The 26,101-nt window shown below is 38.9% G+C and overlaps 2 protein-coding genes across 3 annotated transcripts; both read right to left on the bottom strand.

Annotated features, from left to right (window-relative positions):
• Positions 1-632: 632 nt before the first annotated feature.
• On the bottom strand, positions 633-7,702 carry ssbp1 (single-stranded DNA binding protein 1). Its single transcript, XM_058417071.1, has 7 exons — positions 7,626-7,702; positions 4,481-4,537; positions 4,337-4,394; positions 3,848-3,988; positions 1,821-1,908; positions 1,092-1,180; positions 633-968 (listed from the first exon to the last, which is right to left on the bottom strand). Exons 2-7 carry the CDS (start codon positions 4,502-4,504, stop codon positions 928-930), a joined length of 441 nt encoding a protein of 146 aa, XP_058273054.1. The 5' UTR covers positions 4,505-4,537; positions 7,626-7,702; the 3' UTR covers positions 633-927.
• Positions 7,703-9,851: 2,149 nt separating this feature from the next.
• lg19h12orf56 (linkage group 19 C12orf56 homolog) lies at positions 9,852-25,680 on the bottom strand. Of its 2 annotated transcripts, XM_058417040.1 has the most exons (14): positions 25,429-25,680; positions 22,204-22,381; positions 20,897-20,951; positions 16,508-16,706; positions 14,852-14,925; positions 14,605-14,749; positions 14,129-14,202; positions 13,190-13,273; positions 13,009-13,096; positions 11,655-11,729; positions 11,446-11,523; positions 11,310-11,363; positions 11,097-11,224; positions 9,852-10,210 (listed from the first exon to the last, which is right to left on the bottom strand). In XM_058417040.1, the coding sequence occupies exons 1-14, from the start codon at positions 25,678-25,680 to the stop codon at positions 10,096-10,098; spliced, it is 1,599 nt and encodes a 532-aa protein (XP_058273023.1). In that variant the 3' UTR covers positions 9,852-10,095. The 2 variants fall into 2 exon arrangements, with proteins under 2 accessions (XP_058273023.1, XP_058273022.1); XM_058417039.1 differs by having other exon boundaries at positions 13,009-13,273.
• Positions 25,681-26,101: the final 421 nt, after the last annotated feature.

Raw genomic sequence — 26,101 nt, 5'->3', positions numbered from 1 at the left:
CAGTAAGTAAGGTACAGACACCTTATCAGTGGCCGTGGTTTTGGAACGGGATGTTCAAGGATGGAATGAGGGGTGATGGTCAGGTTTGTGCAAAACATTGACCATACAGTGTAGCAAAAAAGACACAGATAAAGACTAAAGTCAACGTTTTGCCATCACCTTTTCAGTCTCCAGGCCTGGTCTGAAGATGAGCTTGCGGCTGAGAGGATCCAAATCATGCTCAGAGGACAGGAAAGACATGGTGGGCATTTATAAAAGATACACCATTTGACCATGTTTGTTTCTTGTGATAATGAAGGAATGTCTGTGAAACCTAACACACTATGTGTCCTATTGGTATAAATTACACTTCAATTTATTTCTTACAATTTTTATTCATGTAAAATACTAGTCATTTCATCCTAACTCTATATTTCATGTGTATAGTACAGGTGGTGTAGAAACTCTACTTCTATATATAGCGAGTACAAAGACAGTATTGAAACCACTGAAGTTTCCCTGAATAAAATGTTAAAATGCTTCTGAAAGTGTACACACTGAACTGCTAAAACAAAAGGATTAGAATGGATCTGGTTTCATACAGGAAACAAGTGAGAAACTGTCTCAAAACAACACACAAACATGAGTTCAGCCACTGTGAAGAGTAAACACCATGCCTCTAACGACAGGGGTTTAGTATTTTTTTTTTTATTACAATACAGTTTCGAGTACATCAGTATATCAGTAATAAAAACAAATATGTTTTGACAAAGTATAGAAATTTAAACTGGTCAGCTCCTGGTCACAGAAAGACTTCAGACAATCATAACACCTTCATTTGCCTGCTGAACAACCCGGCAATCATCCGGTCACTCGAAAGAATGAAGGAAAAAAAAAAGAGTATAGTAATACATTATGTATGGGTTACTGAGCTTCCAGGACAAACCTTCACTCTCGATCTCGTATTTCACTCAAAAACACGATGTTATCTGGAGAAAGGAAGAAAAGATCTGTGGTCACTTATATTATATGAAAAACTGAAAAACTTTAAGGAATGTCTAATGGACTTTAGAGTATTATTTACAGAGCTGAGTGGATACATGACGTCTAACCTGCAATGATGGTGGTGGCCTGCCTTTTCACGTTATTCTTATCCACGTACTCTCCGTAGTCCAGCTTCCCCTCCACCAGAATCCGAGACCTGAACAAGGTTGTGGTCATCGTTATCTGTTGAAGTAGCTTTAATCCTTTCTGAACCATTAAAAATAATCCACTGACATTTTAATAGATCAAGTCATATACAGTACATATAACCTGGGAATCTCTTTATACACTTATTCTCATTAAAAATATATGAATATAACAGTGTTTGGCTATGTTAAATCACTGATATTAGAAATGTTCACAAAATCAAATAGCTCTTGTTAGCAAACTTTATTAGCTGTTAGTTAATTATCACAGACATTATCTCTGTCAGCAAAATCTCTTATTAGCTAGCTCTGTTAGCTTTTTCCTTCACTAACATTAGCTCTGTTAGCAAAACCTTTACTTTGCTTACTCATTTTTTCAATCACTGACATTAGCTCTATTAACAAAATCTTTCATTAGCCCAGTTAGCTTATTTTCAACGGTTACATTAGCTTTGTTAGTTGCCATTATTTCTGTTAGCTTTTTCACTGATAGCCTTTTGTTTTGTTTTACTTTAGCTGTGATTGGTCTAGCTGCTATGCCATGAACTGAGCTGAAACGTCACGCTCCCTGCATCTGTTTTATATAAAGCCATATAAAACCAGAAGCAGTTAAGAATTGAAAACCCCGGATGTTCTGCACCGTATCCTGACCCTTTCTTTACGTAGTGATAGGCCACGTCTCTGAGCCCGGGCTTGAACACTGAGATTCTGTGCCACGTTGTCTTCTGACTGACGTCTCCTGCAAAACATTCAACACGAATGAATAAGAGAATGATATTCTTTTCAAAGCTATAACTCGCACCTCTGTTCATACGCTCTATATACATTGCTTTAGAGATGTTAGTTTATCACAGAACCCCAGCAAAGATACAGCACAGACGCTGACTCAGCTCCACCTTCACCACATCCTCTAATGAAAACAGTGGATAATCTCTGGACCACATCCGACCCACACTGACTCTCAGAGCAGCAGTGAGCACGATATGGTGGTGTACGGGTTTATCAGGGTTTTTTTTCCGGGTTTCTGCACCTTCATGGTGTATCAGTTTACTCACAGCAGCTGGGAGGGTAAACAGTTTCAACCAAGCTGCATTTTTAGCTCCACATCTCTCAGGCATGTGGAAGATACGGGTTTCAGTTTGGGTTTCCAAACTAAACTGACTTCAGTTCCATTAGTGAAAATTCAGGCAAATTTCTCATCATGTATACTTACTGTAATGTGTTTATTCAACAGCATATATAACACATATATATTCAATTTCTAAATATATAAATATATATTTATATATATATTCTCAAATACGCCTTTCAGAAAAATCCCACCATACTGTATGTAGAGCACTTAATGGCGCCATACATTTTACTTCTATTTAACTATTCACAGAGAAAAGACATAATTCTCAGACTTAAGATCTACTGAGGACAGATTTTGCGTGCTAGATTTTTTTAACTATTACTAGGAGTCACATTCATGTTAGTATAATTGATATAATAAATATATATATAATAAATATAAATATAATAAACATTCCTCTCATATAACAAAATGGTAGCTCAGTGGTGAAGACTGTGACTTCTGATCAGAAAGTTGTGAGTTAGAATCCCTGGACCAAACTGCCACTCCTAGGCCCTTGAGCAAGCTTTAACTGCTCAGGTGTAGAAATAAGATAAATCTTTGTCTCTCTGGATAAGGGCCAAATGCCATAAATGTGTATGTAAATATAACTTCAAATCTGTTCTGTGTAAAAGTCTTCTGAATTTTCGAAATAATTTTTGAGTTTAAGGTTGATTTGTGGTACAGATTCACAGTATTTCTAGCCATTTTAAAAAAACAACACTGAAGTACACTATATTGCTAAAAATTCTCAGGGCCAAAAATGCTTAGCTCCAGTGAAAGGAACTCTTAATGCTTCAGCTTCATACCAAGACATTTTAGAAAATTTTATGCTCTTTGTGGAACAATTTGGGGTTGACCCCTTCCTGTTCCAACATGACTGTGCACCAGTGCACAAAGCAAGGTCCATAAAGACATGGATGAGAGAGTTTGGTGTGGAGGAACTTGACTGGCCTGCACAGAGTCCTTTGAGATGAATTAGAGTGGAGACTGTGAGCCAGGCCAAAAGTTTTGGGACGTCTGCCTTTACATGCACATGAATGTAATATGGAGTTGTCCCGCCCTTTACAGCTATAACAGCTTCAACTCTTCTGGGAAGGCTTTCTTCAAGGTTTAGGAGTGTGTTTATGGGAATTTTTGACCATTCCTCTAGAAGAGCATTTGTGAGGTCAGGCACTGATGTTGAACGAGAAGGTCTGGCTCACAGTCTCCGCTCTAATTCATCCCAAAGGTGTTCTATGGGGTTGAGGTCAGGACTCTGTGCAGGCCAGTCAAGTTCCTCCACACCAAACTCACTCATCCATCCAAGTTGGGAGTATGAAATTGTCCAAAATGTCTTGGTATGTTGAAGCATTAAGAGTTCCTTTCACTGGAACTAAGGGGCCGAGCCCAACCCCTGAAAAACAACACCTGAGTTCAATGATTTGGAGGGGTGTCCCAAAACCTCTGGCAATATAGTGCATGTACTTGTATAGAGTAACTATAAGAAGGTTATACAACATCCTGTATCACATCATGACAGTACACCTACATGCAGGTTGATCATCACACCGCATGCTGTTACCTGTTTGTGAGACTTCTCCCTCTCCGGAGCGCCACATCTCATTAGTGGCCATGGAGAAGATGGTGACGGGGTTTCTACCTTCAACCTGCCTCATAACAGGGTCCTGACCCACACGCCCCAGCAGCTGGACCCGGTTAATGGCTGAGAGAGAGAGAGAGAGAGAGAGAGAAAGAGAATATTAGGATGATGTATTACTATTTATTAAAAAAATGACAACCCCTGTGTTACTTTAGGATGAATCAAACAACTGAGATGAGAAAAGTGGACTAAGAGAGGGTCAGTGCTGCAAGTCAAATCTTATTGTTGTGGTTTACTTCAATGTCAAACATGAGGTTAAAAAGATTATCTCCATCTTAAAAAGAAGAAGAAGAAAAAGTGGAAGTGTCTGTTGTGCATGTTCTCACAAATAAAGTGTTATAGTGTTAAGTGCCCACATAATCCCTGTGACGATCAACATGGAAATGTTTGTGGGGAATCCCAGAAACTCACATCTCTCTAAGATGAGGCTGGTATCTGTGGACCTGTGCCTGGCAATCTGCCTGAACATCTGTTGAAGAAAAAAAACCATCTAAACCATTACTGTTTAAAACTATATAAAAACACGACTGTTTACAGCTCGAAGCTTGTACTTACCAGCGTTGATGCTCGCTGAAGCATTTCTGTTTATGGATGGATTTCTGACTGGTGAGTCTAAGGGGGAAGGAACACAGGAACGACATTAGATCTAAAATCCCTCACAGATTATTCTCTAAACAAACAAGTTTCCATGTGGCACCAGCAGTTCAATAGATTATTAGTGTATCCATGTGATATTTCTGCTACTATACATTATGTGCACCAATATGGAGAACCAAAACAACCACAGATATGCTGCTCGGTCCTACTGACTCAGCGATGTTTTTAGATGAACTGGTTTATTATTACATCTCACCCAAATATCCTATATCAACTTTAACACCATATGGAAAATAAGGGCAATGAAACGCTGACCTGGACACGAACCCAGGCCCGAGCGAGATCAAACTGTGACAAAACAAAAACGACAGGAAGCGCTAGAGAGAAAATGCTCTGTGGCATCAATGTGACTGAGGCAGATTACCCGAACACAGCCTCTGATTAAACACAGGACCACAGTGACAAAATCCTGACTCTGTACTGCTGATATAAAGCTCTCTACTGAGCAGAGATGGACTCTAGCTTCATCTTCACTTGTTATTTTTCTATTAAAGGTACAATTTATACTTTAAAAACCTCTCCCAAAAGCTTTGTTTTGTGTCCCGGTTTTCTGAATGATCAGTTTTATTTTTTTGTGATGCAGATGATGACAACAATCACGATGACGGCTGAAATGCTGGAGTTGGACAGCTAGCTTGTCAGTGTTGATTAACGTTACTAAACTTTTGCTCATTTTACAATTCGACCCGGGATCCTGATGTACAGGGACAGTTTGGATTTGACATGACATCTAGTGTAGCTTTTACACCTTCTCTATGTGTGTTAAATGAAAGGAGGTCTAGGTTTGGGGAACACTGTGTCCACAAAGAAAAGGAAATTCAGTTCTAAACTTATACTAACACTTAATGAACTGTTCATGTATCATATTATACCTTTTAATTAGTTTACTGAACTGATTATTTAATGAAAACAATCACAAAAAAAAGAGAGGCTGAAGCTACTTTATGGAGTAAAGGGAACATGGGGGTCATTTGAGATGCTGTGCTTTCTCCTTCACCTGTAACTGTATTTATAGATCACTAATATGATGCGAAAGATGCCGAAACATTTTTAAAAAGTGTAAATAAACCCTTGTTTGTTTGTATAAAGTGTTAGGAGTGTTCACATCGTCTTTACAATTCAGCCAGTTCAGCGTTATGGTGAAACACCGCCGCCTACTGGACTAACAGCGTAACTGTTTAATACACAGTTATGACGGCGGGAGAGAATTTTTTTAATTATCATTATTATTATTTTATACTTTTACAAATTACGTGGAAGTTGTGTAAAACATGATAATTGTAAATTTTTAACCTTTTAACATGCGAGCTCAAAACAAGTGCATTAAATGACTGAGAAAAGCCGTTAAGGGTCAAGGAAATAAATAAAATCATTCAAACGATGAATCCATGTACTTAACCCCAAACTTTAAACCAGTGTCTAAATCATATCTAATACACCTTTAAAACGTTTAAAAGATATTTATGCCCGCCCACAACAACCTAAACCCCAAACAATTTCACGAAGCCCCGCCCACACTATATATATATTTATATATTTATATATATATATTCACCTCCTTGAGCTCATCCCCACATACACAAAGCTCTACCCTCAAAACCAACAGTGGTTACGAGAAGAACTCACACATTCAACTGCAAAAAGCCAACTCAGCATATACACATGCAAGACTCTCCTCATAATGATATAATTAATGATTTATGTTGGGGTGTGTCTATGATGATGATTGACAGCCAAGCCAATCCAAACACACACACACACACATTCCAAACCTGATGGCAGGTTTCCAAACTATTTTTTTTCCCTGTCAGATACACTTGTGCTGAGAAAATATACATGTATACATAATTTTTCATATTATTTGCAGTAATAAATGTACAGAGGACCCACTGCAGCTTTAAACAGCGCTTTAAGTAGACCTCTCTAAATCTGCTTCATCCTGCAGTAGACTTCTCAGACAGTTCAGCTTCTTCATCTCTGGCTCTCTCGCTCATCCTGATTCTTTTGCCAAACTGATCCTATTTGACCCGATTATTGTTATTTGACCCTTGTGAAAGTCACTAAATTCTTTGCTTTTGGTTACTAACTGAACGCTTTTTCTGTTTTCCAATATTTTCACAATATCAGTTTCAGGTCTTTCCAGCATCCATGCTGTATCTGCTGTATTCATGTCCCTCTGCTAGCTTATCTGCTGTTCAAGCACTCCTGTAAGCATTTCCTTCAACACAGGGTCATCCTTTCTGTTTGGCTCAGTAATTCCACAGCATCATTTCCTCCATCTCTACACACAGTGGCACTACAGCTCCCTTTTCCCCCTTACTGCAAATGTATCCCCCATCAGTAAACAACGATCTTCTTACTTCACCTGGAATCAGTGAAAAGATGTAATTTATCATCTCTACACACATCTGGATACTTTTCTATTCCTACTTCAAAGCCAGATGACCTTTAGTCTAAAAAGAAGTCTTGGACACATCTGGACAAAGGTCAGGTGTTTGCTGTTGCAGTAACCTCCATCAGTGTCCATAACTACACCTGCGACCGTTCTAGAGTTTATCTGAGCTTTCCTTCTTTCAGCACTCAGATAACTTGTGTCCACTGTTCTCCATGAATCCACTGTCCTGCTCTTTAAGACATCAAGATCATTCACACTTTAAGCATTTTCTCCATGTATTCACAAACAGGAAATGCGAGCAGCATTGCACTTGCACTTTTCTCAGCTGCAGCCTCTACACCTTGCACAATTTTTTTTAAATATTTCTTTCTTTACACACTGTCCAGATCAGTGCTATGTTAGGCCTCATGCACTTTCATGCACTCCTCCATTGCTGTTTTTAGCTTTTCAGTTTCAAGGGCTTTTTTAGTGCATGGCTCGCGCGTCTTCTCCACTAGTAAATGATGCTAGAAGTATTTTATTCTGCTCCTTCCTTTACCTCCGCACTTCCTCACACACCGAAGAGCTAGTCTCACTACCTGATTCATTAAATTTATTCACTGGACTAAATCTCCTGTTTAAAGGTGAAAACAGTTCAATGTAACTTACATGCTCGCTGTTCGGGACGCACGCTTGTTACGGTCCTCTCGTAAAAAGGTTCCGTGTTAATATGGGACCGATCTGATAGTTCCGCGCTAAGACCAGGAGTGTCTTACTTTAGCTGAGGTTACACTTGGTCCAGTGTTGAGTTGGATTTATATATTTAGTACTGACCAAAACTCTTTTAACCCCACTAATTAGATTAAAGATAAAAACCATTTAGCTTTAATACAACTAATAAATATAAATACTATTTCTTTCTTTCTTTCTTTCTTTCTTTCTTTCTTTCTTTCTTTCTTTCTTTCTTTCTTTCTTTCTTTCTTTCTTTCTTTCTTTCTTTATTTATGCATTCATTTATTTATTTATTACCTATGCATGTGGATGCTGCTGGAAGTTGTAAATTTCCCATTGGGATGAATAAAGTATCTATCTATCTATCTATCTATCTATCTATCTATCTATCTATCTATCTATCTATCTATCTATCTATCTATCTATCTATCTATCTATCTATCTATATGTCTGTCTGCTGGCCTGTCTATCTATCTATCTATCTATCTATCTATCTATCTATCTATCTATCTATCTATCTATCTATCTATCTATCTATCTATCTGTCTGTCTGTCTGTCTATCTAGCTATCTATCTATATGTCTGTCTGTCTGCTGGCCTGTCTATCTATCTATCTATCTATCTATCTATCTATCTATCTATCTATCTATCTGTCTATCTGTCTGTCTGTCTGTCTGTCTGTCTGTCTGTCTGTCTGTCTATCTAGCTATCTATCTATATGTCTGTCTGTCTGCCAGCCTATCTATCTATCTATCTATCTATCTATCTATCTATCTATCTATCTATCTATCGATCTATCTATCTGTCTGTCTGTCTGCCGGCCTATCTATCTATCTATCTATCTATCTATCTATCTATCTATCTATCTATCTATCTATCTATCTATCTATCTATCTATCTATCTATCTGTCTGTCTGTCTGTCTGTCTGTCTGTCTGTCTGCTGGCCTATCTATCTATCTATCTATCTATCTATCTATCTATCTATCTATCTATCTATCTATCTATCTATCTATCTATCTGTCTGTCTGTCTGTCTGTCTGTCTGCCGGCCTGTCTGTCTATCTATCTATCTATCTATCTATCTATCTATCTATCTATCTATCTATCTGTCTGTCTGTCTGTCTGTCTGTCTGTCTGCCGGCCTGTCTATCTATCTATCTATCTATCTATCTATCTATCTATCTATCTATCTATCTATCTATCTATCTGTCTGTCTGTCTGTCTGTCTGTCTGTCTATCTATCTATCTATCTATCTATCTATCTATCTATATGTCTGTCTGTCTGCCAGCCTATCTATCTATCTATCTATCTATCTATCTATCTATCTATCTATCTATCTATCTATCTATCTATCTGTCTGTCTGTCTGTCTGTCTGTCTATCTATCTATCTATCTATCTATCTATCTGTCTGTCTGTCTGTCTGTCTGTCTGTCTGTCTATCTATCTATCTATCTATCTATCTATCTATCTATCTATATGTCTGTCTGTCTGCCAGCCTATCTATCTATCTATCTATCTATCTATCTATCTATCTATCTATCTATCTGTCTGTCTGTCTGTCTGTCTGTCTGTCTGTCTGTCTATATGTCTGTCTGTCTGCCAGCCTATCTATCTATCTATCTATCTATCTATCTATCTATCTATCTATCTATCTATCTATCTGATCTAAAAACAAAATCAGTTTTACAAAAATAGACAAATACACAATACAATAGGCACTACAAAACAGTTATATATATATATATACTTAAAATATGCATAATGTGTACCTGGCTGCTGCAATGTTTTTTTTTCAAAGCACAGGATTGTGACAACATATGATAGAAATGCTTATTAAAGTCTTGTATATGTTTCATAATGAAATCGATAGAAGGAACAATCCCACTATCCTGCATCACCCAGAGTCTGGTTTCTCTCCTGATGTCTTCTTAAGGAAATTTTTCTTCCCCACTGACTCCTCTGTCCTGCTTTACATTAAATCTACAGCCGATTTTCTGTGAAGCTGCTTTATGACAGCAGAGGTGTGTATGTGTGTTGAGTCAGAGCCCAGGAGCCTGGTGTTGATCTTCAGACTCTGATGTTTATTGCACACGTTAGATTAACAGAAACAAGATATCACTCTTTCCATTTCTCATTAAATAGAAATGTAAACTATGGCATCTTTAAGAAATCTTTAATCATGATTAATATGGAATAATACCTGAATGAATATAAAATGTAGCATATAATCATCGAGTCAGAGACAAATAAATAAAAGTAAATATTTCCAGAGTTCCTTCATATTTACAAAGTAGACCTTTTGCTCATTTCAAACACCAATTTATTCAGCACTTGCAGGATATTTGTGGAAATGTGAGAGTGTGGATTGTGTCGTCATGATTAAACTGATGGATTAAGGTCAGAGTTCAGGTTTTGTCCAGCACCAGGCTGAGCAGCTGAGAGAGGAGATGCTGTGCTGGACTGCTGATGGGATAGTGAGGGGGAAGCTTGTCCTCCAACCCTGCTTGTCTGATGTAATACCTTAAAAAAACAGAAACAGTGTGTGAAAGGTTAGAAGAAGTCAATCATAAACATATACTCACTGTCCACTTTATTAGGAACACCTGTAGATTCATGCAGTTATCTAATCAGCCACGTGGCACAGTGCATAAAACACATGCAGACAAGAGCTTCAGTTAATGTTCACATGAAACATCAGAATGAAGAAATCGATCTCAAATAAAATCTGCTCTCCCCGTGGCATGGTTGCTGGTGTGAGTGTTTTTGAAAGCTGATTTTTACAAAGAACAGTCTCTAGAGTCTCTAGAGTTTACTCACAACCGCTCCAAGCAGGTCTCGAACCTGGGTCTCCATCATGGGAGGCGGGCGCTTTAACAAGGAGGTTAAAGACTGCAGCTGCTAGCATCAGTCGCTAGTTCACCTTTTGAGATAAGGGGATTGAGGTTTACCTGCACAGCACCTACCGCTGGCCTCCATTACACCAGGAAGGACACAGTTACTCAAATAATCACTCTTTTAAAGCGTGCTGAGCAGAAAAGCATCTCAGAACACACAACAAGCCTGGAGGAGGATGAGCTACAACAGCAAATAGCAGGTTTTTTCCCCTTTTTAATCTGTCACCTGTCTGTAAGTTCAGAAAACCGTGATGATCTTATAATCAGATGTCATTATTTGTATCTTAATTTGAAAATGGGAGCATTTTGAAACACTGGATCTCATTAGTCATCTAAATTTATGATTAGAAATGATGGTGCTTTGCTTTGCAAGGGCTTGGTGTAAAATGGCCGATTTTCTGATGAACCATGTGATTAGACAGTTCTACACTCATACCTTTAACTTGCTAGGAGGTTCGGAAAAGCCTGAACACCATGGTATGAGATGAACCAGCCTGAACACTCACTCTCACCTGAACTCTTCTCTGAGCTCTGTGATGATGTATCTGTTCACGCTGGTGTTGTGCTGCATGCAGGTGAGGAGCAGATAGCACCGCTGGTACAGGAGGACGGCCTGCGATGAGCTCAAGGGAGATTCAGACTGAAACAAACCAGGCTCTGGTTATTCACACTGCTTTTCCCTAAAAGAATTACAATCGAAATAGTGTCCATCGTTAACTATTTACCGAACTGGACAGAGCCAGGATCACATGCTGGGCCTGATAAGCCATAAACAGGAGCTAAACACAGAGAGACCAAAAGTTAGTGGATCAAGTCATCTAGTCATCTATAAATAGCTCGTTTTGCGACTTTGACACTTACAAAGAAAGGGTGAGCTTTAAGTGTTTGAAAAAGCCAGGCCACAGTCAGAACATGTCCTACATTCTGGGTCCGACTCGACTTAAAAAAAAAAAAAAAAAAAAAAGGTTTATTAATTGGTGCACGGATTAATGAACTGGAGTTATATAGAGTTTATATACAGTATAATAGCAGTGAGGAGTGTTTACATGTGTAATAACAGCTGAACTCACTTCCTGACAAAACATCACCACCTCAAACAGCAGAACAGCCGCTGCATCCAGATACTCAGCTTGTAAGACCTGTAGCTGTGACATATACACACACACACACACACACGTTATTTGCTGATATCTCACACCTGAACTGAAGAACGATGAAGGAATATCACAGCTGTAGTAGTATAAAGCTCTAGCTGGGTTCTGGATGAATGGAAAAGACAAATCTTCCAGTACTAAAGTCATATCATCATACAGACAGGTACTGGCATGTCTAAAGTCCATCTGATCGTCTAAAGCCCTATTTGGGTTGGATGAGTTTATCACAGCATCATTTGTATTACATTTTTCCACATCTCCTGCACACACGAATCTCCCACAGGAGAAGTGAGATTCTAGTAAGTTGTGTTTGCTATGAAACCGGATGTTTGCATCATTAGATATTAAAGTAACCATCAGTGACTAAGCTAGTCAATATTTAAAGAGCTTATAGAGCTAAAAGTCCATGAGATATGTGTATGTGAGTAATGCTAATATCTCAGAATCTTAGATTTTCCACTATATATACTCTTTCTGTAGCTTCACTCTGTTTTATTTGGTTGTGGAGTAAAGCAGCTTTCTCCCACAAGTCAATGCGCTGGAAAGAGTTTATGTATCTGTCTAACTTTGGGGGTGAAGTTGGTCTTGATATTCAATTCAATTCAATTCAATTTATTTGTATTGCGCCTTTTACACTGGACATTGTCTCAAAGCAGCTTTACAAAAGAAGAGAAAAAGAGAAAGGAGAGAAAAAAAAATTATTAAATTAAATTATTAAACTATTTTATCCCTAATGAGAAGCCTGCGGCCACGGAGGCGCTGGAGGAAAAAACTCCCTGTGATGATATGAGGAAGTAACCTTGAGAGGAACCAGGCTCAGAAGGGAACCTCATCCTCATTTGGGACAGCCCACCAGATAGGGCTAAAGACTAGGAAGAAAAGTAAAGTCATATCCGCATCAGCAATGATTCTGCACTGTATGTAATATAAAATAACTGACTGTGGGTTTTATAACTCACTGTTCAGCTTTAAGACCTGAAAAATGCCCTGGTTTAATCAACGAAATCCACAAATTAGTGAAGTTCTACTGCATTAGAGATCTTCTTAAAGTAATAAGTATATAGTGTATATTCTAAGTGTTATTTAGGTTGCATGTTGCTAGTCACTGGTTATGTTCATACACAGATGATTCATCCACATTGGAAGATCTTTTCAGATCATGTTTTTACTTCTGATTGCTTGATCATAGACTCCACTTTCCCCCCTGATGATCCCCAGTATAACAATATTTCAGAATATTTGAGAAAAAGATCAACATGTCCTCTCTTACCTCTGTGTGAGATGCAGAAGTGCAGTTGTGGGGCTTTAATTCAGGATCACACACCAAAGCCAAGAGCAGGGCTGCTGTTACACTTCCCCTGGAACACAGTAAAGGTACCAAAGGTATCACGTTTCTATAAATATACACCGTCCAGTCATATGGTCCAGTGATAAAATGTGAGGTTACTGACTGCTTGGAGGTTAATGAGTGAGAAGGTCCTTTCTCCGTCTGACCAAACATCAGGCTTATGGTCTGAACCACTAACATGGAAAGGCTGCAGGCAGACAGACAGCAGTACAGAGCATCACGAAGGTGATTACAGTGAGCTGGTCAATCAGCAGGAGTCGTTTTATATACTGGAACAATCAGTACTAAGGTGTGGGTCACTTCACTCAGTGTTTAAATACTATAAACATGACCGTTATGCCATTTTGCTCTGAAGGTTCAAGTTCAATATCATTCCAAATTAAAATTTTCACATCAGATGACTCTCTCTCTCTCCCTCACCCTCTCTCTTTCTCTCTCTCTTTCTCCCTCACCCTCTCTCTATCTCCCTCTGTCTCACTTTCTCTCTCTCCCTCCCTCTCTCTCTCTCTCTCTCTCTCTCTCTGTACACAGTCCTCCTACTGGAATGTTACTGGTATGTGGGAGAAGATGAAAGTCCTCACATCCTGAGCTCTGGGATATCTGAGCTAATCCCAGTCACCAGCTCGCTACACATCCTCACTCCAGCTCTATGTTCATGGTGAAGTATTGCTGCTATTGCCATTGCATTTACATCATGAAGCCTATACCTGCATCCAAACCCAGAGACAGTGCTAATCATTTTAGATACAACTATAGACCAGAGATATTCGGTATTTCATATTAAATTTTACTTTGCACACCTGGACCTCCAGATATGTAAATACACCTTCCATTGCTAAGTATCGGATCAGAAGAGGACTCTTTCATCCTCTTAACACTGTGTAGAACAGACTGCAGACCATGGAACCTACTTGTGGCCCTCAGGGGATTACTGAGTCACACGCAGTCTCTCTCTGTATCTAATTCAGCCTCCTGAGAACAACTGGAGGATTCTCACAGGTTTAATTGTGTCGAATGGTTTGGATGAGAGACGCAGACTCACAGTAGCCTGTCAGCTGTGTGCAGTCTGTCCTGAGAGGCCAGTGTCTTCACCAGGAAGGAATAGAGCTCAGGCGACTGTAACACACACACACACACACATACACACACACACACACACACACTCGTAAGCGTGTTTGATTAAGATCTGTATTCAGTGTAAATGCAAAAAAACTTCACACTACTCTACTAACAGCTTAAACAAAATGGACACCTCTCATTCAAAAGAAAAATAATAAAACGTAAAGCCTAGCCCGCAGTGACGTACTCCAGAACCTATTTTAGATTTTGCAAACATTCTGCTTCCCTTAATTTTATAAATGAAACCAATACAAAGTGTAAAGGATTTGTTCAGTCCAGATTATAATAAATACAGCTGTCCAGCACGTTCGTCTATCCCATCACCCAGTATGTCGTGTAGTGAAACATGCTCCACTCGTGTGTGTGTGTGTGTGTGTGTGTGTGTGGCTGATGTCTTACCCTCCAGAAGAGTGTTCTGACCCCGGGGTTGTGACGGGCAGCAGTGCAGAGCTCCTGAAGCAGCAGGTACAAACTCTCCAAGCTGAGCTCATCCTGTAACAGCTCTCCACTCAGCTGGCTGAACAGCTGGCATGTCCGCTCCCAGCTACAGGTAAAGATCAGAAATCAACACCAAGTAAATAAACATATGAGATCTGAATGCTGGCAGGAGTATGAACCTGAGTGAAGAAAGGATAGATGCAGATACCTGAGTTTGTGTTTGTGTGTCTTGGCTGAAGGAGAAGATGACACGGTGCATGGACTCAGCATCAGTGTGGATTTCTAGCATAAAATATTAGATGGATATTTCTGTTAGTCTGGTTTAGATTTCTAGTCTTGTTTATGTTGTTGTCGTTCTTTCGGCTGCTCCCGGTTTGGAGTCGCCACAGCGGATCACTCGGTCCCCAGGTTTCGATTTGGCACGGGTTTTGCCCCGGATGCCCTTCCTGACGCAACCCTCCCATTTAATCCGGGCTTGGGACCGGCACTGAGAGTTAACTCTTCAGTGGCTCGGTTAGCATCCTGTCCAGAATTCGAACCCGGGCAGCGGCAATGAGAGCACGGGATCCTGCCACTGGACCACCAAGAGGCTATTTCTAGTAAGGTTTATAATTAAAATTGTTCCTCTTATGGGAAATAAGGTCATACAGGTATACTATAAATTAAATATGAAGAAAAAAAAACGTGAAAGTTAAATGATCTTGAATACAGTACCTAGTAATTCCTTTAATTTTTCTTATTCTGTTGACAGATAATTTTACTATTTTTTCTAGAAATAAAATGCTCAAAATGACTAAAATCCTCTAGCTATTAAAATGTCTAGGTAAGGATTGAATAAATGTATATTGTTGGTCAGTTATAATAATATAACAGGAAATGTTATGCAGTGTGGAGAAAACAGGAGGTCAAGCGTACTGTATTTGTGTAGAGTTTATACACAGGACTCAGTATAGATGAAGAAAGTACACTGTTATATTTACTTTTTATATCTTTGCTTTTTGTAATTATAGGGTACACATTAACACACATTTAAAACCGATTACACGTTAAAACAGTCCATTTTTAATGTCCATAATGTCCATAATGTTGATATTCATTTGATTTTACTGTGTAGTTTTTGTCTTAGGCCACTCGAGTCAGGAATCTGAGCAGTGAAGGATTGGTTAGTATTTGGATGCGAGGTGTTTAAATCCTACAGACGTTAGGCTTGCTCTTTCTCCTTCCCTTGCTATTCGTGACATTCTAGTCTATTGAAGTTGATGAGCAGTGTCGTAGTTGTTAGTGAAGACTCCAGAAGTGAAGGTCCAGACTGCTAGATTTTATGTGATATCTGATGGACTATCTGAGTTAAATCACCACAAGTGTACTTTCAGGTCAAGCAAAGGGATAATAACAAGTGATAAGTGATAGCTCAGTGGTTGACACTCCGTGTTGGTGATCAGAGGGTCAGAGGGTCAGCTCTGGTGTCTCTTGTATCATGGCTGATCCTGTGGTCTGACTGTCCCTTCCTGAGAATTTCACTGGATTGCATACAATGTACTTTCATTCTTTTCCAAAGTGCGTTTTTGTTGAAATTTAGTTCAAAATAAATATAGAAGTAGTGCTTGTAGATAGCTAAATGAATCTAATATATTTTATTATTATACTATTCTGTATACTATTAAATGATGTAAGTACTTTCTAGAGAGCTGTATTTTTTATTTAGTAGATCACTCACACAGGCCATCATCAGCAAACACACTCTCTCATACAAGGGTGTGTTGGAGAAACAGCTATAACACTGAGGAAGGACAACCATCGCTATCTAACCAGACTGACGTAAACCCTCCCGATGCCCATGAAAGCCATGGCAGAGATCTCTCACCATGATATAACTGTTCCAGGATCTCTGCAGGTGAACATATATCTGGGACATGTGCATCACAGCATACAGATGAAGCTCAGCCTCCCTCTTCTCTTCGTCCTCTGTTTTCTTCTCTCTTTCCCCGGCTGCTCTTTGTTTCAGTCTGGCCAGGACGGAGCTTGTAGGCTTTCTGTTGCTCTTGTGTACATCTCCGTCATCTCTGGAATAAAGATGCAGTGAGAACTAAGTGTAGGAAATGCAGTGGAACAGCCAAGCTGTACCAGGTAAGAAGACCAGAGACGTGAGTAATGAAATCAGATCATTTCCAATTTTCTGCACGTTTTAAAATGCTGTATGAAGTGAGACTGAGAAGTCTCAGTAAGTGTTTGCTCATTGCAAAAATCACAGATTTCATAGCTGTTTATTTTTCTCTGCAGTAATCACTGACGGATATTTACATTAAGTTGAGACTTGAGAGAACTCTGAGTATCTTTATTTCCTTTCTTTCTAAAATTTACTCCACGAAATCAAGTCAGGGTGAGTAAAAGTGCCTCAGAACTTCATGTAAAAAAACACAGGAGCATTATAAATAAACTCTGTTAGTAACATCACTAAATGCAGGTGATGTACAGGATGACACGATATCTGTAAATGAGCTAGTTTTTTGTAATATTGATCGAACTGACTAATTTGTGATGATAATATGAAACTAAGTTGTATATTCATTTTCATCTCACTAATATGCTCTCGCCTCCTCTCTGTCTCCCGGTGACTGCTTCCTGTCCCTGGTGATAACAGCAAGCTCTACAAACATCTGTTAATCCGGAGCTAATGGCCTCCCCGGGGTGTAATGAGACAAAGCACTCGCAATTCAAAGTGCTACCCATACCCATGCACCCTGACACTCGGCTCATCTATAAACACGAACAGACGCAGAGGAACGGAGGAGGCCGAGCACTACTGGGCCGAGCGAGGCTTTTTAATTGGCCAGTTATTGTCAGGGACTTCCTGCTTCACTTTGTGTGCTAGAAAATGACAATAAAAGATGGCAAGAGACTGGCTTTTTTTCTGTGTGGTATGTCATAAACAACAGATATAAAAAGTCTACACACACCCCTCTGTTAAACTGCAGGGTTTTGTAAGGCAAGAGACAAAACCCGAGAGTTAAATCATGTCCGATCTTTTTCCACATTTAATGTGATACAGCAACCAAGTGAGAAACAATACTAAACTCTTTAAGAAAATAGCCCAGAATCAAACGTTAACCTTTAACCAACACTTGAGTCTTCAAACTTCAGCACAGTCTGATTTGATCATTTTATTCCGCAAAAATGCTCCAGATCTATGGAGCTGTGAGAGGATCTCTCCTGTACATGTCCATCTTCACGTCATTCCACAGGCTTTCAATAGGAATGAAATCTTTAAAGACTTTTTCCTAAATGCTTTTAAATCTACTTCTTCTAAAGCTGTTTCAGAGTTGACATGGATTTAAGCTTTGGATTGTTATTGTACTGCAAGGTGACATTTATCTACAGGGTTTATGCCAAAATTGATTGGTATTAGAAGCTACCCATGATTCCCTCTATCTTGACTAGAGCTCCAGTCCCAGCTGAAGAGAAGCAGCTCTGCAGTGTGATGCTGCCACCACCATCGTGCTTCACTGTGTGTATCTTTTAGAATTATGCACAAAAATTCTACCTTGGTCTCATCAGACTAGAACACATTTTACCACGTGGTTTGGGGTGATTTTGGTAGACCTGGATTTTTTTTCCATGACAAAAGGCTTCTATCTACTGACCCTACTCCATAACCCAGACTGTTATCACATGATCGGCATTCACACAATCAGATTTTCTTGAAGATCTCAAAAGAACCTCTCTGTTAACTTTTCCTCTTGTTCTTGCCTCAGTGTTGGAGGGATGCCCTGTTTTAGCTGAGGTCACTCTGGTGCTCCATTTTCTCCATGTGTTGATGATGGCCTCCATGGTGTTCCATGCGACATCTAAAGTTTTATGAGTAAGATCCTTCGTATCCTTGTCATGGTGTGAAAGCTCATTGGTTTGAGCATTCAGATGAAATCAAGATGTCAAGAAAATCCAAAAGAAAGAGCTTATCTTCATTTAATCAGAATCGCTTCATTAATGACGTGTATTCTAATTAGTTCTGAAAAGGAGTTTGAATTATTTCTATTTTTATTCAATTTTTCTATTCTACTTTTTACACAGAGAGCTGTAAAGCACGTCACTACATGTCGTACTGTTTATGGTTGTGTATTTGACAATAAAATTTTTTTTTATATGATTAGCTCATTTTTCCCTTACAATAGTTTCTATTGGTTTTTCACTTGAATTTGGTGAGATGCTGTAGCCCATTAAAGGTGGAAATGAATATAACACTGTTTCTAATTTTCCTACAGATTAATAGATGTAGTATTTGTCATACATTCATGCAATTCGATAAACCAATTGTTTTTTGTTTTAATTTCCTGTCCAAACTATCCGTGTTGAAAACGAGAGGTTTCACTGATATGACTGGATTAAATAAAAAGCCTCATATTAAGTGAATTTTCTATCCCTGAGATAAAAAGTGAAACGTGAAGAGACATAAGAGCAAGAGCAATAGAAGCAGGGTCACCTTATAAAGCTGACTGCATTGTATTCTCACTCATCTCATTAAAAAGTCATTGGTAACTTAACCAAGCTCGTCTCCTGCTCTCTCTTCTACTATTTCCTTGCTGCTTCTCTCTCTCTCTGTCTCTCTCTCTCTCTCTCATGTTTCAGACAGCATTTTCCCCACATGAAGCACGACGCTGTCCAGGTGACTCATTATTAATCAAGTTACATAAATTATGAATGAAATACAAAGTGCACCAAAAATGTGTTGTGTATGGATGTGTGTGTGTTCTACTTGCTCACTCCATCCCCTTATTCATTTCCCATTCAGTTCTTCTATACTGTTTCCTCGCACCACAAACACCCTTCATGTCTCCAGGCCAACCTTCACCCTTCCCTCCTGATGCTCTGCCTCCCAGCGGGGTCTCGGAGCAGGTAATAAACAGTTGTGAAAAACCAATAGTGTCCTGGCTATGCTTGTAAAACAGCCATAAAGCACTACAGTGTCCTTGTGCACATGTGCAGCGACAGAGCAAGAGGAGTGAGAGTAAATCTCGCAGTTTGAAACAGTTAGGACAAAAAGCTTCGAACTTCACTTATTATTCTACAATAAAGCTTTAGTTGAAAGCTTCTGTTTGCTCGGAACAGGTCTGGTGTCTTCACAGGTTTTATTTTCAAGCAGCAACAGTAAGCCATGATGTTGTATTTACAGTGGAATATGATCATTAACTGAAACTCGAATCATGACACAGGATCCGTACTGACTGACTGTACTGACTGTACTTGAGCCTAGCCTGATTAAAATGGCTCTGCGTCAGCTACAGGGTTAATCCTATCTCGGTCGCTGTAATATTAATTTATCAAAGTTGAAAGCTGTGAGCTTAAATCCCATCTCTATAAGCAGCTAAAGCGAGCTGATGACACGCACTGTCCTTTTCACGCCATTGTACACAAGCCAGTCAGGGAAACATGGAAGGTGGAGATAAGCTCGCAGAACAACAGAACCAACAGAACCTCAGTGTGTGAGGGGACGAGTGATTACTGATTAGCAAATGGTATAAAAAGAAAATTAGTGCATTAGTATATTAGTGCAGTGTTGGTGTGTGAGCCCCAGAGTGAGAGTCTTGGTAGGAAAAAAACATTTTTAAAACTAGTACAAGAGTCTGAGTATCTATGTTTAGGAAAAATCTCAGATAAAGAACGCTGAACATAATAATAATAATAGTAATAATAATAATAATAATAATAATAATAATAATAATAATAATAATAATAATAATAACCTACAGCACTACACTTCCACATTTCAAGAAACAGATTTTATATATATATATATATATATATATATAACAAAAATAGACAAAAATATGATACTTGGTCATTTATTTCTTGAGAAGAACAAATCACTATAACACATCTGTGAGCATATGACTGTTTGCTTTCAGTATTGTTTCCTCTAACTGTAGATCAGTCCTGCATGTCAGACTGGAGGAATTTTAGCTCGTTCTTCACAGCAGAACAGCTTCAACCTTCAAGCACCAGTGAAAAATGAAATATTTGGAAGATTCCACATGTTCACAAAAATCACAGGAAGAAGAAAAAAAAATGTTAATTAACTAGTTCATTCTATATTAAAGTCTCAACCCTGTTACCAGAGCAAATTACAGACTTGTGAAAAAATATTAAAAGAAATGTTTTTCAGTAGACGGGATAACACCGTCTTAAATGTCACTCAATCATTGAGTCACCCAGTGAGTGTGTGTGATGGAGCTGTAAGCTCAGTGTGTGAAGTGTGTACCTGCTAGAAGATGGAGACGTTCTGCACTCAGGACTCTGCTGAACTCTGCTGGTTCCTGCACAGGAGAGGGAATTAGAATTAGAAAAGAAGCTATTTATTCTCATATCATTTGATTACTGGCATACGGTCAGAATTATGGCCTTTGTGGCGCTATTACTAAAACAAGCAAATGTGAATATATAAAGTAAATAATACATACCAATTTGGGTATTCGTTTTATTTATTACATTTTTCTGCAAAGAAATGCCTTTGTTCCGCTTTGTTTTCTATACCATGTATACTTTCTTTTGATCCATGTCTTGTCTCCGCCCAAGTGATTATTTGTTTCTTTATGTATCACGAGATGTTTTCAGGTTCTTTCTTGATTTATATCTAACTATTGACATTACTAAGCCTCTCATTCCGTGGCCTCGCTCTTTGACCACAGCCTGTTCCTGATCTGCCTTTGACTTTGCCACATTTCTGAGTTCGCCCCTAGCCGAGCCTGTTATATTCTGTTGTTAGCTACATTTAGCTCACAGGCTGTTTTCCTGTTTTTCGACCCTTAGCCAAGCCCCTTTAGCCCTGTTTTTGCCACGTTGAAACCATAATCTGTTTCTTGAGTCTGTTCAGCTCTCCTGCACTTGCTTCCTCTGTGTCTCTGCGTTACTTCTGACAAAAAAAAAAAAAAAAACAGTTTGAGTTTTTCCTTTATTAAAGAATGACATGTACCTTTTATCCATTTAGAGTTGTGTTTAATGTTGTACAACCTCCAAGAAACAGATTAGTGCCTGTTATTGCTATAAACAACAGTGTTCCTTCATCAGCTTCACTTTTTCCTCTGACGTGAAGATAACGTAGTGTTTCCACTTACAAGGAAACCACAAAGGCTGCCAACTGGGTACAAATTAATAAACATTTCTTCAAAGAAAGCAAATCAAACTCCGGATTGAAGACCTGGACAGTAATGTGATATAAAGAGGACTAAAGTGCAACAGAGTGTATAAGCTAGTCCTGGAGTATTAGCTGTCAGAGATCTACGGACATGCTCTAACTCTACACACTCAGCAACCCTGATAATCAGATTAAACGGGGTTATGCGGTACCAGAGGGAAAAGAGATCTATTAATGATCAGCAACTTTATTAATGAGATTACCCTGATTATCTATATCACACAGCATTGTAAAAGCTCTGCAAGAAATACTGTGTTCATTACTGTATTTATTTAAGCCATTTTACACCTTCATGTCCTTCATCCGTGGCAGTCTACAAACATTTTATAAATCTGACCAATCCCTCTCTGCTAAAACAAAGCCTGTTGTCTTACCCTGTGGAGAGCAGCTGTGGCTGTAGTTGTCTTGTTGACGTGATGTGACAGCAGACTGAGGCTTGGCCCGGTCTCTTGAGCCATATTTCACGACATCCTTCACATGTGTATGTACAACACGTATATGAACTGACTGCTCTTGGTCTTTGCCACTGAGGAATTCAGGTAGATCATTGATCTGTGGAGAGAAAGTCTCATAATTAATTAATTCATTCATTCATTCATTTGTTAATTCAATTTATTCATCTTCAGTTATCCTGGTGTATCTGGAGCGCATCACAGGAACACTGCATGTAAGACAAGTAAGAGAGCACTCTTTCAATTATTCAGTTTTCTGTACTGGAAATAAGTCTTGCAAATTTCTCTCATGAGCATCTAAAATCGAAAGATTTTTCAGAGGAGATTAGATACAAGATCTAACTGATAACAACTGTGCAGGACCTGGTAGCTTCACTCTTGCTTCAGATGTGAAAGAATCCACAGGTGTTTCTGTCCATCCTTCCACTGAGAGAAAAGAAATCAATGCTGAATGTGTAGCTGTCAAGAAGCTGTTACAGAGAAAAGGAAAGATGTGGAATACGGCCTCACGGGGTGAAAGGTCTAGCGGTGGTAGCTCACATGGTTAAGGTGCTGGGTCATTGACCGGAAGATTGGGATTCAAGCCCCAACACTGCACCAAGCTGCCAACGTTGGGCCCTTGAGCAATGCCACTAACCCACCCTGCTCCAGGGGTGCTGTATCATCTATCTATCTATCTATCTATCTATCTATCTATCTATCTATCTATCTATCTATCTATCTATCTATCTGTCTATCTATCTGTCTGTCTATCTGTCTATCTGTCTATCTATCTGTCTGTCTGTCTGTCTGTCTGTCTGTCTGTCTAGCATGGTGGAGGATCAGTGCCAGTGTGAGGATATACAGTGTGACCACATCTGGAGCTGGTGTGTTGTTTTCAATTGAAGGGATCCGTAATGCTAAATGGCAAGAATTTCATTCTACACCATAGTAATGACCCCAAGCTCACTGAAGTATTGATCAAATTAAAGAAGAAGCTGCTAGTCTTCTCAGAACAATGAGACCTCACAGCCACCTCAGAGCCCAGACCTCAACACTGTGGTTGAGCTTAACTGGATCACCGGAAGTAGAAACTGCAATTAATATTTAAAACGGAACACCGGAAGTGGAACGTCTAAAATGTTTACAAGACACATGGAAATGTACTCCTGCAGATTTTGTTGTAAGTCTTCTGAAAGCAATAGAAGGTGTAATAAAAGCAAAGACTGGACATACTGAATAATATTTAAGTGTTTGCATAAAGTTGTTGAGGGTTCTGTGCAATTCTTTGTCAAGTGTCAGGAAAATTTGCTTTTTTTCCCTCATGCCGGAATAATGAATAATTTGTACTTAATGGACATTTTGGCTGGAAATGAATTAAAGGAAATGAAGGAAATGTGAGGTAATGACGTAATAATTCATCATCATCATTATCATCATCATACATTTCATTTGTGGCCAGGAAATATTAACAAAGTGTGCTGTTCATTTACAAACTAAGATCAGAACATAGAATAATTTTATCCACACACTAGACCAAACTGTATAATACTTCACCTTGTTGCTCAGATGGAACCATCATCAGTACACCTTTATGAATGAGTCTTTAACTGGTAGAGGTGCATGTGGTGTGCCTTTCATTAGCTTTCAGAGTACATCAGTTGTCCTTAAGGTCCAATTATTTTATCTAATTTATTTTTAAGTGCACTATATTCATGTTTCCAGGTGAACGGTACAGAACTAGTACCCCTGATAAGCCCCAGTGGTGCAGTTTGCACAGTGACCAGAGGGATTTTGAGCAATTTGTCTTTTTTTTCATCTTTCAGTCAGCTTCCTCTTGTGTTGACAGTTACTCCTGTTGGATGTGGTTTGTCCTGCGTGATGGAATGCCATCATTACCCTGGATACTGTGGATCTCAATACGACACAGACTTGTTGTCCAGGTCACAGGTGCTCCAGTGAGACACGCACCATAAGTTTTCTTTGTCTTGGTTTTCTTTTTTCCATCAATATGTATCTGTTCCCAATGATCAGTCACTGATCACCATCGCTCAACACACATTTACATTTCTGCCATTTGGAAGACTTCCCTTTACGGAGCGCCTTACAACTTATCTCATTTTTATACAAAAGGGGTTTAAGGGCCTTGCCCAGGGGCCGAGCAGTGGCAGATTGGTGGACACACAACCGTCCCATCAGTAGTCCAACACCTTAACCACAAAGCTACACACATCTTTACGTAGCACCACGCTCGGTGCATCATGTCAGAAAGACTGTATTTATTCACCAAAAAGTCGTAACTACGAGTGGGAAAACAAGTGGGTTTTTCTTTGAGCTCGGAGTTTCCGAGTTGGGAGGCGAGTCAGTCAGAAAACATGAGGGAAATGAGTTGAAATGAAATGTTTTCTCTATATGCTATTTTAAAAAAAAGAAAAATTAACAATAAAAACAGCTAATTTCCTACGATATAAACTATGATAGCGCTGTACGAGTACAGTAGAAGATGTAACGATAAAGTTTACAGCGGCTTCATAAATTGATTAAAAACATAAAAGAATTCAAAACACATCTGAGGAACTCGAAGTAAAAAAAAACTTGCTGTATTTGTTTTTGTAGTCAATTCAGAAAATGATCACCTCCATCTTGTGACTTCAACGCACCTGACGTCGTAATTTACGACTTCCCAACTTGTAAATACCAGATTCCCATGGTAAAGATGCGTGATTTTATATTTTTTCATCTTTTATTTATAAATATGTAAATAATTTATGGTGCCACAACATTTCCTATTTTTAAATCAATAATAAATAATAACCTTTAATCTTTATTATTTTAAATGTAATTATAACAGGAAACAACCCAAATACTGAGGGGTTAAAACACTTAGTATTAATGAATTACTGCATAACTGTTAATAAAATTATTTAATTATATACCTCACTAATTAATTAATATATTTTTAAAAAGCTAAATAAATAAATAAAATATGTTTTAAAAGCTATTTAAAGGTACAGCACCTGTACCATCCCAGGAGAAACATACTAAAGTTACAACAAGAAGAAAAATATAGTGAAGATACAGAACATGTCCCTTCGACAGAACCACCACAACAACCAGGACAAACATTTGTTTGTTTGTTTGTTTGTTTGATCCTACTTTTGCACTTACCAGCTCGAGGTGCAGAATGAGGCTGAAGTGAAGAACCCTGAGGAGAGTTCTGGGATGATACTCGGTCAGGTAAATGGAGTCATCAGTGAGCACAACATGCATGAACACCTTGTCAAGATCCTCTGAAACCACCACACACGCCTCGTAGTACCGAATGCGCTCGTGCGCGTCCCGGGGAGCATTCCTCTTAAGAAACGTCTCCAGTTTGCTGTTGCGCCGACAGAGAGATGCACCCGACACTGGACTGTCCATCTGGTCATCACCTGAGTGAACTACACCTTACCATAATCTACTGCCATAACGCTCAGCTCGTGCAGTGTGTGTGTTCTCCACACACTCCACACACACAGAGGATAAAATACGGCACTGAGTGCAATAAGAGAGATTCACACTGACTACTACAGTCCCTTAGGAAAGTGTGTCAAAACACAGGGGTGAACACACACACACACACTCAAGAAAATATGATCTGAAATAAGACACGCATATTCGCTTTGTAAGCCATTATGAATGGCTTGTAAAGTATAAGTAAATAATTAAAACATTTTTCCCGGGTTGAAAATAGCTGTTTCTGTCCACAGTGGAACAGGTGACATTTTTATTTAATTTATTTTTTTTAGGTGTGCTCATTTAGAGAGCAGGAACAGTGGCGCCATCTTGTGGATGGAAGTTT

This window comes from Hemibagrus wyckioides, linkage group LG19 (assembly GCF_019097595.1).
Source record: "Hemibagrus wyckioides isolate EC202008001 linkage group LG19, SWU_Hwy_1.0, whole genome shotgun sequence".
NCBI lineage: Eukaryota > Metazoa > Chordata > Actinopteri > Siluriformes > Bagridae > Hemibagrus > Hemibagrus wyckioides.
The sequence above is the reverse complement of the archived record's forward strand: the minus strand, read 5'-3'. Positions and strand labels throughout refer to the sequence as shown.

What these genes read in the sequence shown, in the direction of transcription:
- ssbp1 (XM_058417071.1), bottom strand. Translation starts at nt 4,504, where the DNA reads ATGCTTCAGCGAGCATCAACGCTG. An exon ending in CAGCCTCATCTTAGAGAGAT is followed by an intron (nt 3,989 to 4,336) that starts GTGAGTTTCTGG and finishes TCTCTCTCTCAG; the next exon opens with CCATTAACCGGGTCCAGCTG. An exon ending in GGGAGAAGTCTCACAAACAG is followed by an intron (nt 1,909 to 3,847) that starts GTAACAGCATGC and finishes AATGTTTTGCAG; the next exon opens with GAGACGTCAGTCAGAAGACA.
- lg19h12orf56 (XM_058417039.1), bottom strand. Translation starts at nt 25,680, where the DNA reads ATGGACAGTCCAGTGTCGGGTGCATCTCTCTGTCGGCGCAACAGCAAA. An exon ending in CACACAGCTGACAGGCTACT is followed by an intron (nt 13,274 to 14,128) that starts GTGAGTCTGCGT and finishes GTCTGCCTGCAG; the next exon opens with CCTTTCCATGTTAGTGGTTC. An exon ending in TCCTGGCTCTGTCCAGTTCG is followed by an intron (nt 11,225 to 11,309) that starts GTAAATAGTTAA and finishes GGTTTGTTTCAG; the next exon opens with TCTGAATCTCCCTTGAGCTC.